We start from the raw sequence: 14,537 nt of genomic DNA, 5'->3' as shown, positions 1-14,537 counted from the left end.
CGATGCATTTAGGCTTCTAGAACATGGTGAAGACTACGGCCTGAATTCACAAAGCACTTGCTCCGATGTATCTCGAGATACGCCGCGTAAGTGCAAATATGCGCCATCGTATCTATGCACCGGACTCAGAAACTGAGATACGCCTGAAAATAGGCTTCATCCGACCAACGTAACTTGCCTACGCCGGCGTAGAGTGGGCACATATTTACGCTGGACGTATTTGGCGCTCCCATTGATTTTCTATTCACATATGCAAATGAGGGAGATACGCCGATTCACGAACGTACGTCCGTCCGACGCAGTGCGCGTAAAGTCATACGTCCGGCGTAAAGTTATGCCCCATAAAGGAGGTGTAACTCAGCAGCATCCATGCAAAGGGCTGCACCAGGGAACACAAGGACGTGAATATGACTAGGCGTAGGTTACGTTCACACCGTAGGCAGTGATCCGACGTATATTAGGCAGTTGTTCCGATGTGATTGTGAGCCTGCGCACTGAGTTGCGCCCACGGGGCAGCACATGCACAGTTGGCAATACATATCTGTCTGGCGCTCGGCCCATCATTTGCATGGGGTCGCGCCTCATTTGCATGGCTCACGCCCACTTCCACTTACGCCTTGGAAACCCAGCGCAGATTTGGAAGCACTGGCTTTGTGAATTACGTTTTTGCCTCTCTGCGCTGCTTCGGCGTAGCGTAAAGGAGATATGCTACGGCGGCATAAATATGCGCCAGTGTCTGTGAATCCGGGCATACTAGATGAAGTTCAAACTGAACATCAGAATGGAGAAGAAAAGGGATTTAAGTGACTTTGAACGAGGCATGGTTGTTGGTGCCAGACGAGCTGGTGTACGCATTTTAAAAACTGATCTACTGGGATTTTCATGCACAACCATCTCTCGGGTTTACAGAGAATGGTCTGAATAAGAGAAAATATCCGGCAAGCGGCAGTTGTTTGGAGGAAAATGTCTTGTTGATGTCAGAGGAGAATGGGCAGACTGGTTTGAGATGATAGAAAGGCAACAGTATCTCAAATTGCCACTCGTTACAACCAAGGTATTCAGAATACCATCTCTGAACGCACAACACATCGAAACTTGAAGCAGAGGGGCTACAGCAGCAGAAGACCACACTGGGTGCCACTCCTGCCAGCTAAGAACAGGAATCTGAGGCTGCAATTCGCACAGGCTCACCCAAACTGGACAATAGAAGATTGGAAAAATGTTGCCTGGTCTGATGAGTCAGCTGCGGCATTCAGATGGTAGGGTCAGAATTTGGCATAAGCAACATGAAAGCATGGATCCATCCTGCATTGTATCAACAGCTCAGGCAGGTGGTGGTGGTAAATTGGTGTGGGGGGTATTTCCTTGGCACACTTTTTGGGCCCCTCAGTACTAATTGAGCATTGTTTTAAACACCATGGCCTACCTGAGTATTGTTGCTGACCATGTCCATCCCTTTATGACTACAGTGTACCTATCTTCTGATGGCTCCTTCCAGCAGGATAATGCACCATGTCACAAAGCCCAAATCATCTCGAACTGGTTTCTTGAACATGACAATGAGGTCACTGTACTCCAATGGCCTCCACAGTCACCAGATCTCAATCCAATAGATCACCTTTGGGAGGTGGTTGAATTGGAGATTCGCATCATGGATGTGCAGCGGACAAATCTGCAGCGACTGCGTGATGCTATCATGTGAATATGGGCTAAAATCTCTGAGGAATGTTTCCAACACCTTGTTGAATCTTTGCAACGAAGAATTAAGGCAGTTCTGAAGGCAAAAGGGGGGTCCAACCCGGTACTAGCAAGGTGTACCTAATAAAGTGGCTGGTGAGTATATTTGTACAGTATGTGTGTGTCGGTGGTTGTAAAATTCTGCTTTGTCATTGAGCATTGCCTCTGCTGGAGAGCTGAGAAAGAAAGATCTTTAATTATCATGGAAATTAACATGCAATCTCATTTTCTTTTTTAGGATGAGCTAAAGAAGGCCGTCAATGCTCGAGTTTCCCGACAGAAGGCTATTGAAGAAGCTGAAAGTTCCGATTACTCAGAAGAGTTTGAAAGTGATGGTATGTCCATTCAGAAGAATTTCCTTTCAGTTATTTAGTTTGGATAAGGGGAAAAATAATTTGCCTGTGCTGCTGGAATTCTATTAACCTTACCAATATTGTGAGTGTATTTTACATGAGCAGTTTTATTAACCGACTGCCTAATGTACATTTACGTTGGCAGAATGGCATGGGCAGGCAAAGCAACGTACAGATACGTTGCTTTGAATCTGCCGCCTAACGGGAGCACGCACGCCGCGGGCTTCGTGACCGTGCCCGTGGGTCCCGTGGACTCGATGTCCGCCGGTGTCCCACGATCGTGTCACGGAGAGGCAGAACGGGGGGATGCTTATGTAAAAAAGGCATATTCCTGTTCTGCCTAGTGACAGGACAGTGATCTACTGCTTCCTGTAATCGGGAGCAGTGATCAATGTCATGTCACTGGTAGCCCAGCCCCCTCACAGTTAGAATCACTCCCTAGAACACACTTAACCCCTTCCTCACCCCCTGCTGGTTAACCCCTTCCCTGCCAGTGTGATTTACACAGTAATCGGTGCATTTTTATAGCACTGATCTCTGTATAAATGACAACGGTCCCAAAATAGTGTCAAAAGTGTCTGATGTGTCCGCTGCAACATCGCAGTCATGATAAAAATCGCAGATCACAGCCATTACTAGTAAAAAAAATAATAATAACAATAAAAATGCCATAAATCTATCCCCAATTTGCGCACACCAATCAATATAAGCTTATTTTTTTTTTTTTACCAAACACATCGGCCTAAACTGAGGAAAACGTTTTTTTTTTATATATATATATTTTTTGGGGGATATTTATTATAGCAAAATGTAAAAAAGATTGCTTTTTTTTCAAAATTGTCGCTTTTTGTTTATAGTGCAAAAAAAAAAAAACCGGCAGAGGTGATCAAATACCACCAAAAGAAAGCTCTATTTTGTATGGGTACAGCGTCGCATGACCGCACAATTGTCATTTAAAGCGACGCAGTGCCGAATTGCAAAAAATAGCCCGGTCATGCAGCAGCCAATTCTTCTGGGGCTGAAGTGGTTAAAAAAAGCATTCTTGATGCTTATTCTTAAATGCAATGGCTTGCATTTATTCATAGTTGCTATGTATTGCATTACAATAAATAGTAACCACTCAGAATTTATCCTGTACTGGTTTGACTTCAACATCCTGAATCCTAATTGGTTGCAATTAGTTACTGTACTTAAGGCCTCATACACACGACCGAACATGTCTGCGAAAACTGGTCCTCAGACCAGTTTCAGCAGACATGTTCGGTCGTGTGTACGTCCGACCGGACAATTTTCCGGCGGATCGGACAGGTTTCCAGCGGACAAATGTTTCTTAGTATGCTAAGAAACATGTCCGCTGGAAGCCTGTCCGTCGGACATGTTCGGTCGTCTGTACGACTTACCGGACATGTCCGCTCGGCCGAAAGCCCTTGCATGCGTCAGTGATTCGACGCATGCGTGGAAGCATTGACCTTCCAGGGTCGCGTACGTCGCCGCGTCATCGGCGCGGCCACGTCACCGCGTATCCTGTACGCGGGGATTTTGGTTTGATGGTGTGTCCAACCATCAGACAAAAATCCAGCAGCGGACATGTCCGATGAAAAGGGTCCGCCGGACTGTTTTCATCGGACAGTCCGTCCGTGTGTACGAGGCCTAAGAGCTAGCACTTAGGAATCAGTTTAAGGGAATCAAGAGTGCTTTTCCATACATATCCATTATGTGCAAAATGGTTATTTATTTATTTATTTTTAATGTCCAACCTCAGCTTGGGCTTAAAAGAAACTTCAATCCCCAGCTTTTTCTAAAAAATTAAAAAGCAACTCTGGCTGCTGTAATTACCTGATCTCTTGCAAACTCATCAGATCCAGGGAGGGGGCGCCACTCCTCCTCGAATCTGCTGTATCCCCGAATTTCCCTGTTTAATAGTATAGAATATTTTTTACTAAAGAAAGAATAATAGCCACTAGACTGCTTTTGCAGCTAATCCTGTCATTGTGCTTTTTATTTATAATAGAACACACACAAAAGATTAACTGTAAAAAGTTCCTTCAGTTTACTGAAGCACTCTCGGGGTTAAAAAGTGAAATCGCAGGTGACATGCTGCTTACACCTGCTCACCTTACTATTATGCTAATGCTTATGACTGTACAGCCACACAGGATTATGGGACATGTCTTCTGCTGCCTGTCAGAATCCGTGAGGGTGGTCAACTAATACAGAATATTACGGGTGAACAAATATCTGCGCTAACTGAAAAGTAAAAAAAGTGCAAAGCTGCTAGCACAGTTTGTAGATAAGCAAACAAAAACAATGTGATCAATAGTGCAGCGCTCAAAGATAAGATGGAAAATTAATCCAAATAAACAATATATGTGATAAAAGTCCACAAAGTGTATATTCAAATAAACTGTGTGTAAATAAAGTCCATATATTATATATGTTCATCAATAGAATTGAAGATGTAGAACCTCCACCGAAGTTTCAGTGTGCAAAACACGGAAAAAACACTCCACACCACCGTGCGAACAATCCGCTTACCAGAAATAATATTGTTATGGGCATGTGATCAAATAACGTGCAGGTCAGTGTCAATTGCACTTCCAACAGAGTGTGCAGGTGAAGATGGTAGTCCACAGGCAGCAACAGCGATGGAATGAGATCTCAGATGTTACGGAGGTCCAAAAGCACACATTGCGTTCATCAACAGATATGTGGTCATAAAATGCAGAGAGGAAATGGCAATAGTGAAGCCTGTAGGTAAAACCAGTAAGCAATTTATTGTATGGTACTTACAAACAGACAGGTAAAATAGGCATCAAAGAATATAAAAACTCAGCGGCTCATAGCATACTTGTGTCAGTCAGCCTTACATGTTTCGTCCTAAGGGGATGTCTTCAGATCAAACTCTGAAGCGCCATGTATTACGACACTTTTAGGGTAACAGCTGCTGTAGCTGAGGATGCAGCCAGTCAACCACATGTTTGATTAGATGCAGTGGTGGGCAGGGGAGATATTGGAGGTCTTACAGACCCCTGATGTCTCCATAAAGAGGACTTGCCACCTGCTCATGATATCACATTATCACATAGGGGGCTTGTTGTTGCTTGCCATTAACAGTACTGTGAATTTGAGTTGAATTTAGATAATGCCATATTTATTTTACCTGTGTATGTGTGGATTAGTTGTGGAGAAAGGAGGTGTCTACTTTATATTCTCCTGTTGTCTCTGGCAATCTGGATCATTTCATTCCTTCTATAATTTCATATAACTCCCATGCATGAATTTTACCTATAGGTAAGCCTATAATAAGGCTTACCTATAGGTACTGTAAATATCCCCTAAACATGCACCATTTAGGAGATATTTACTGTAAATGCAGCCAGTGATATCACCTGCGCATTGTGCTCTGAAGGAATGGCATACCCGTGCCGATCCTTCAGAGTCCTGTGACATAAACAGCGGCTCCCGCTTGCATGCGTGTGAGTGGTCGGAGCCGCGAACCTGGAAGGAAGATCGGGTGAAGGTGGAAGTACCTTCAGCGGTGACGACGTGCCGCTGGAGGGCTTTGTTCTAAGGTAAGTTTCACATAATGTGCTAGTATGCATACTAGCACATTATGACATTGCCTTGCAGGTGTGTGTGTGTATATATAATATATATATAATAAAGGATGTGTGTGTATATTAAACAAAACAGTTTACTATAGCTTTAAATACCAGCAAGATTCTTCCTTTTAATTTTCTAACACTACCAAAATAAAGGAAACATTTTACTGTTACACAGATCTTTCTTTTAGTGCTTGTACCATTTGTGTGGTTTTATTTTTCCACATTGATATGCTACTTGATAATCTCTTACATTTTTTATTTTCCTAGACAGTTTAGATGACTCTTTCAATGAAACAAAAGCAATCAAACCAGAATCACGGAGGTCGTTCCATGATTTTCACTTCTCAGATGACGATGATGATGATGATAATGATAAGAAATCAAATAACAAAGTGTCTTTCCTGAAAACTCGGAGGCAGGAAACCAAGGCGCTAGACTATGAAGGCAATGAACGTACTCCGCCAAAATCGCCAATCTTTGGTGATATGGGAAATGGACGTCTCATAGCAAAAGACCAGAAACCCACTCCAAAGCCACGAGAGTCCAGGATGAAACGGTCACCATCACGTAAGAGTTTTCTTAAGATATTGTTTTAAATAATGAAAAATCATAAATAAGTTAGGTATATATCTGATTAGAAAAAGATTTATCTCTATAAGATCATAGTACACAGGCTTCAGATTCACAAGCAGGTCAAATGCAATGTGCTTTGCTGTGACAGGTCATATATTTGAGTCACTTCTGGGCTTCTTTTAAGATTCTTATCTGCTGTTGTTTGCCTTTACTGTGTCCTGTTCAGACACAGCAGATTAGGCCATGCTGTATTTACCGGGACACAAAGCCAAGCAAATGCAGAAATAATTGCAAGTGTACTGTGTCTTTCTGAGCTGCTTCAATAACATGGGCCAGGAGCAGACATTTAAAGCTCTTGAACCCTAACTCTTAAAGTAAAAAGGGGGGAAAAAAAAGTGTGTACACACATAATGTGTGCGTACACTGCCTGCTGCTCATGTACGGTGCCTTTTTCACACTGTCTGGCTATTCCCACCATGCATAAGATGTCAGGAATAGAGCTTTGCACCAGAACAGTGTAACTCCAGCACACATTTACAGTGGTTGCGCAATGGCCAAAGAGGAAAGATGCTGAATTCAGAAGAAGCGACAGAGAAGATGACAATAGTAAACATAGTGGTTAGGGATAGCACTGAGTTGTCAGAATTAGAGGAGAGTAGACAGGCAGTGGCAGCCCTGCATACCTGCACATTATGGCAGACTTCCTTATGTTTCCTGGTTGTCATGCTGAATGTAAGTTCGACTCGAACATCAGGTGTTCGCCAAATAGCGAACAATTTGGGGTGTTCGCGGCAAATTCAAAAGCCGCGGAACACCCTTTAAAAGTCTATGGGAGAAATCAAAAGTGCACATTTTAAAGGCTTATATGCATGGTATTGTAATAAAAAGTGTTCTGCCCCAGGGGACATGTATCAATGCAAAAGAAAGTTTTAAAAATGGCTGTTTTCGGGAGCAGTGATTTTAATCATGCTTAAAGTGAAACAATAAATATTCCTTCATATTTTGTACCTGGGGGGTGTCTATAGTATGGTTGTAAAGTGGCGCATTTTCCCCGTGTTTAGAACAGTCCCTGCACAAAATAAATTTCTAAAGGAAAAAAGTCATTTTAAACTACTCACGCCTATAATTAATTTCTCGGGTCCCGGCAATACAGATAAAAGTCTGTGACCCCCAAAGCACCTCGTCCCCATGTTTATGGGGACAAGGGCCTCATCCCCACAACCCTTGCCCGGTGGTTGTGGGGGTCTGCGGAATCTGGAAGCCCCATTTAACAGAGAGGATCCCCAGATCCTGGCCCCCGCCTATGTGAATTTGTAACAGGGTACATTGTACCCCTACCATTTCACAAAAAAAGTGTCAAAAATGGTAAACACAGGAGACAAGTCCTTTTATTAAAAAAATGAAAAAAAAAAATCCAGCAACGTACATCCATTTCCCGCCCCCCTCTGACACAACGGGGAAACACCACTGGGTTACCCAGTGACATGTACGAGTGACCCCGCCCCCCTCTGACGCCATGGGAAACCTCTTTGGCTATTTAAGGGCTGTCACGGCGGGTGTAGTGTCATTAGATGGGAACCTCCCATGGAGGCGGATCATGTCGGTATTTTTTTTTCTCCGTATCCTCCGCTCGAGAATGGATGTACATCACTGGGATTTTTTTTTTTTTTTTTTTTAATTACTTGTCCAAAGCTGTCTCCTGTATCTTTTACCATTTTTGACACTTTTTTTGTGAAATGGTAGGGGTACAATGAACCCCGTTACCAATTCACATGGAGGTGAGGCCGGGATTTGGGGGTCCCCTTTTCCTGCGGCCTGCCAGGTTGCGTGCTCGGATAAGGGTCTGGTATGAATTTTTGGGGGGACCCCCACGCCATTTTTTTTTTATTATTATTTTGACACAGGGTTTACCTTAAAATCCATACCAGATCTGAAGGGCTTGGTATGAAATTTGGGGGGAACCCCACGCAATATTTTTTTAAATTTGTCATTTTTTTTCAATGACTTTTATCTGTATTGCCGGGACCCGACAATTCATTATAACCGCAAGTAGTTTTAAATGACTTTTTTTTTTCCTTTTAGAAATGTCATTTTGTGCAGGGACAATTGTAAAAACGGGCAAAATGCACCACTTTACAGGCATACTATAGACACCCCCCAGGTACGAAATTTAAAGGAATATTTCACTTTAGGCATTATTAAAAACACCTTTTTTGACAATAACTTGCATGTTAACCTTTTAAAATTAGCACTTTTGATTTTTCACGTTCGTGTCCCATAAACTTTAATGGTGTTCACGTGTTCGGACACATTTTTTGCCTGTTCGTATGTTCTGCTACGAACCGAACTGGGGGGTGTTCGGCTCATCCCTAGTAATAACCTGACAGAGGTTCTAACCCTTATGCCGCATACACACGATCGGTCAAACCGATGAGAACGGTCTGATGGACCGTTTTCATCGGACCAAACCGATCGTGTGTGGGCCCCATCGGTTATTTATCCATAGGTTAAAAAAAAGCAATCTTGTTTTAAATTTAACTGATGGATACCTAACCGTTAGAAAAAAAACAATCGTTAGTAGGCACGTCCATCGGTTAAAAATCCACACATGCTCAGAATCAAGTCGACGCATGCTTGGAAGCATTGAACTTCGTTTTTTTCAGCACGTCGTTGTGTTTTACGTCACCGCGTTCTGACATGTTTGTTTTTTTAACCGATGGTGTGTAGGCACGATCGGTCCATCCCAGGGCTCAAGTCCTGCGGGAACGTGTGGGAACGGAGTCACTGCACTTTTTTCACAGCAGGAACGCAGTTCCCTTTGCAGGACTAGAGCAGCAGAGAGCAGCCGAGCCGCCCGAGTCAATCCTTCACTAAGCGGCGATGCCCAGCTTGAGTCACTGTCAGGGGCTTTTTAAATCCCGTGAAAACTCGCGGCAGACCTCCGCAATGTCTCCTGGGAACAATGACAAAAGCTCCCAGGAGACATTGTGGCATCGAGGAAGTGACGGAATACCCGCACATTATCCAATGAATCCATATACAGGAAGCGGCCAGTAACATAAAGGATTACCAAGGTACAGTGGATCGAAATAAAAAAGAAAACATGCGGTTTAGTAATTATGCATATGAGCGTATCATTTTCTTTTTTTGGTGGGGGAGTGGATCTTGGGTGGGAGTTCCCACACTTTTTTGCCCAGGACTTGACCCCTGGTCCATCCGATGAAAACGGTCTGATGTCCACCCTGAAATTAAACTCCCTGCATCTATAGACATCCACAATCTTACACTAACCTATCTAGCCCTGCAAAGAAAAAAATCAAGCCGATCCGACCCGATCTCCAGCGACGGAAGCTCTGTTCCCACACTAAGCTGTCAGCCGCAGCTTCACTGTAGAAGCGGGTGCAGAGGACACATCCGACACATCCTATGTGTGACATCAATCCCCATTCATTTCACAGCATTTGTTGGCCGTGTCCTCTGCCAATCTTTTGCCAGGACCTGGATTCGAACCTGGGACCTCAGCTGTGTCTGGCAGTGAACCTTCTCACTGAGCTATCTGGGATGCTGGACAGCTCCCTGTCTGATCTGCTGGACAAACCCATCTGATCCATTGAACATTCCTGCCTTTTGTCTTGATTGTCTTGAACCTCCTCCCACCAACTTCCTGATATAAGCCATGTCTCTGCACTTCCTCCTTGCCAGAATATTGTGCTATCTCCAGCCTGTATCTCGCTCCTGTCTTCTCTGCTGCCGTCCATATTTGCTACTGCTCGTTATCGACCCTTGGCTTGTTATCGACTACGCTTCTGCCTGATCCCAACCTACAAATACTCGTTATCGACCCTTGGCTTGTTATCGACTACGCTTCTGCCTGATCCCAACCTACAAATACTCGTTATCGACCCTTGGCTTGTTATCGACTACGCTTCTGCCTGATCCCAATCTACAAATACTCATTACCGACCTTTTGGCTTGTTTACCGACCACGCTTCTGTTTGATCCTTACCTGCTTATCTGCTATTGTACCCCGGCTTTCTCACCTCCTGGTGGGGCAATCCTGAGGACCGCGACCTGGCGCTAACACGCAGCAAAATCCATCTCCACCTTCAGGAGCTCTGGTGAATACCGGTTAGCGCTTAGATTCCGCACCTCAGGTGACCCCGTGTCATCAGCCAGGGTGACCTGCTCAGCTGCTATAGCTACTGGCCTCTGAGCCTGACCCCAGACCGTGACAAATAGCTTCCTTTACCTTAGTGCAGTCCTCCTTAACTTACCTCATCCTTCGATTTTGCTTTTAAATGTCCTTATTTCTTCTGAGAAATCCTCACTTCCTGTTCTTCTGTCTGTAACTACACACCGTAATGCAAGGCTTTCTCCCTGGTGTGGAGAAAGACTCTTCAGGGGGGAGGGGGCGAGCAGGAGTGTCAGGACACTCTCTACTTTGCAGATAGAGAAAGGAGCTGTGTGTTAGTGGGCGTCCTGACACTCCTGCTCGCCCCCTCCCCCCTCAAGTGTCTTTCTCCACACCAGGGAGAAAGCCTTGCATTACTGTGTGGAGTTACAGACAGAAGAACAGGAAGTGAGCATTTCTCAGAAGAAATAAGGACATTTAAAAGCAAAATCAAAGGATGAGGTAAGTAAAGGAGGACTGCACTAAGGTAAAGGAAGCTATTTAGGGGAAGGATTTATTTTTTTCCCTTTACAACCCCTTTAAGCCTTCTTCCGTTTCAGTGGTAACCCACACTAATTTAATTCACCTGTCAAATACCATGGTTGAGTGGGCAATCGAGTTATTTGTCTTTGACCATTGAAAGGCCATGGCATTAGGTAAAGGATTTGAGTCAAGTCCCCTTGTACCACAGGGGCACAGAGAACAATCTAAAGTCTTGCAAGCACCACAAGGTCATTTTACAATTATATTAAAAATGTTTTAGGGCAGGTCAAGTTTCCTTTTAACATTGCTAAAATAGGTTACAACCTCCATTTAAAAAAATCAAGCATGATTCATACCATCCCTGCCCTTGTTTTTTATTTTATTCTTTTTTTTTCTAACAAGACACACATTCTTTACAGGCCTGTGTTGGAGGCTTTTGGACTTTTTTGCAGCAGTGTGAGAAGCTTCTGAGATCATTACGAATTTGTTGATAGGTGCACTTGAAGTGGGTTGATCATTTCTATAGATTTGTATAGTAATGCAAAATCCGCTTACAGCAAACAGAAGCCTGTCAACACAGGCCCTAATATAGCTGTTAGCTTTTCTTCTTGAATTGCTTAGAAGTGGGAAGGTGTATGAAATGGTCACTTTGCCTGGTTGGTATTTGTTTTTTGTTCCACTCCTGGTAACTGTAGAGAGCCATGAGTACATGGTGTACTGTACACTGTTACTAATTACGGTAATATCATAGATATACTGTATTTACATTTTTCAGGACAAAAGGTCCAAACACAATTTAATACGTAGACAAGAATAGTAAAACCCTGTACATACGGGCAAGAATCTCGTCAGGAAAAAAACGTTGTTTTCCCTGACGAGATTCTTGGCAAGAATCTCTTGCCGCCTGAGTGTAAAAGCAAAGGAAAGAACGTGGTGACGTCATTGCGTACGACGAGCATGCACTCGTCACATTCGATGCCGTCGCCGCCATCTTGCTGCACCCTACCTATGCCTAGGAAGTAGGGTTGTCCCGAGTACAAGTACCGATACTTTTTTTTCAAGTACTCACCGATGCCGATACTTTTTTTTAATGTCATGTGACAGTGGCTGTATTTTTTTTATATTTTTTTTTTACTATTTTTTTTTTACAGTGATTTTTTTTGTTGTTTTTTTTGGGGGGGGGGAGTGAATTGTCAGTGTGTTTGTGTTTTTTTTTTATTTACATTTTATTTTTATTTTTATTTATTTTTTTAAATATTTATTGCAATTTTTTTTTTTTTTTTTTATCAGCCCTGTTGGGGGTCTTTGGTGAGATATGAGGGGTCTTAAAAGACCTCTGAAATCTCATCTTTAAGACAGAGAAAGGGACTAAGGACACAGATTCCCCAGTCCCTTTCTCTGCAGCCTCAGCTGAAATGAATGGAGGGAAGCTCCTCTCCATTCATAAACTGAAGCATCGTAAACACAGGTTACAATGCTCAGTGATCACTGACTCTGTCCATTCGGAAAAAGGTAGGAGCCGGGTTTTAGCGGCTCCTACCTCCACTCTCCATCCTCACAAATGGGGGGGGGGAGAAAAGCGACACGGACAGGGGGGGGGGGGATAGCGACACGGACGGGGGGAGAGAAGAGCGACACAGACAGGGGGGAGAGAAGAGCGACACGGACGGGGGGAGAGAAGAGCGACACAGACAGGGGGGAGAGAAGAGCGCCACGGACGGGGGGGGGGGAATAGCGGCACTGACAGGGGGAGAGAAGAGCGGCACGGAGCACGGGGGGGAGAAAAGACTGCACGGAGCATGGGGGGAGGAAAGACTGCACGGAGCACGGGGGGGGGACTGCACGGAGCACGGGGGGAGCAGAAGACTTGCAACTCCCCTGCCTGCCCAGGTATCGGCTGAGGCATCGGAGCATTTCCCCCCGAGTACAAGTACTCTGGGAAATGCTCGGTATCGGTACTGATACTAGTATCGGTATCGGGACATCCCTACTAGGGAGCTACCGCGCATGCGTCAAAGTCATTTTGAGCATGCGCGGGTTTCCACGGCGACGGGTAAGTATACACGCTCTCGGGTTTCTCGGCAGGAAAACTGCCGAGAATCTCACGATGAGAAAAATGGAGAACATGTTCTCTATTTTTTTCGTCTAGATTCTGGGCAGTTTTCTTGTCAAGAAACCTGAAAGCCTTGTACACACGCTCGGTATACTCGGCAAGAAAGCTCTGCCAGCAGTTTTCTTTCTGGTTCTTGCCGAGTAAACCGAGCGTGTGTTCGAGGCTTTAAAGTACATGCTATACCAAAATATGTTTGTGACACATAAATTACAATCTTCATCACAAGATGGCAGCAAAGCACTGCAAATCAAATCTGCATACATGTTCTGTCTGCACGGATGTCTCTAGCCATGTAATACTTTGCAATAGCAAATTTTTTCCATTAACCTTTTGGCTTGTCATTTTATTGTGTTTGGACAATGCATAATATTTGGACAATTCCAACTAGCAATCTACAAATGTGTATTGGTTTTATTATGAACATGTCTCAGGCATAAATTGCCTATATTTTGCTAGTCATCTGTCACTTTCAAACCGGCACAAGTGTCATTTGGAGAAGGAAAGATTGAAGTCCACAAGTACTTTACTGAAGCTTCCATTGCTAACTTATAGGTGGTCTGAAAATGGTGGTGCTGAAAATGCATTGTCATTTTCTAAAAACAAACAGCCTTCTTATTTTAGTCATTGGGCCCAATACATTGACTGTGACTGAGCTTGCCCTGTATCTCTGCCACTGTTATCTGCCACTGCAATAATCAGTGATCAGATTTAAAGATCAACAAAAATCGTCATTTCTGTTGTTCCGATTGCCTCTGACAGAATAGAGTAGAATAATATCTTGGGGGGGGCTGTGACTTCTTTAACCACTTAAGACCCGGACCAATATGCAGGTAAAGGACCAGGCCCCTTTTTGCGATTCGGCACTGCGTTGCTTTAACTGACAATTGCGCGGTCGTGCAACGTGGCTCCCAAATAAAATTGGCGTCCTTTTTTCCCCACAAATAGAGCTTTCTTTTGGTGGTACTTGATCACCTCTGCGGTTTTAATTTTTTTGCGCTATAAACATAAATAGAGCGACATTTTTGAAAAAAATTCAATATTTTTTACTTTTTACTATAATAAATATCCCCAGAAAAGATATAAAAAAACGTTTTTTTTCCTCAGTTTAGGCCGATACATATTCTACTACCTATTTTTGGTAAAAAAAATCGCAATAAGCGTTTAACGATTAGTTTGCGCAAAATTTATAGCATTTACAAAATAGGGGATAGTTTTATGTCATTTTTATAAAACATTTTCTTTTTTTTACTACTAATGGCGGCGATCAGCGTTTTTTTTTTTCGTGACTGCGACATTATGGCAGACACATCGGACAATTTTGACACATTGGACAATTTTGACACGTTTTTGGGACCATTGTCATTTTCACAGCAAAAAGTGCTATAAAAATGCATTGATTATTGTGAAAATGACAATTGCAGTTTAGGAGTTAACCACTAGGGGGCGCTGTAGGGGTTAAGTGTGACCTCATGTGTGTTTCTAACTGTAGGGGGGCGGGCTGG

General features: G+C 43.6%; 1 protein-coding gene across 2 annotated transcripts in view; it reads left to right on the top strand.

The window, feature by feature from the left end:
* The window catches only part of MAP9 (microtubule associated protein 9), a 116,722-nt gene that overhangs the window by 5,687 nt on the left and 96,498 nt on the right, over positions 1–14,537 (top strand). For both annotated transcript variants that reach the window (XM_040332136.1, XM_040332127.1), the window contains exons 3-4: positions 1,976–2,072; positions 5,963–6,262. In XM_040332136.1, the coding sequence (XP_040188070.1) occupies positions 1,976–2,072; positions 5,963–6,262 (397 nt within the window). The remainder of the gene's footprint in view (positions 1–1,975; positions 2,073–5,962; positions 6,263–14,537) is intronic.

Source organism: Rana temporaria, chromosome 1, assembly GCF_905171775.1.
Source record: "Rana temporaria chromosome 1, aRanTem1.1, whole genome shotgun sequence".
Classification (NCBI taxonomy): Eukaryota; Metazoa; Chordata; class Amphibia; order Anura; family Ranidae; genus Rana; species Rana temporaria.
This window is presented reverse-complemented; position numbering and strand designations above follow the sequence as displayed.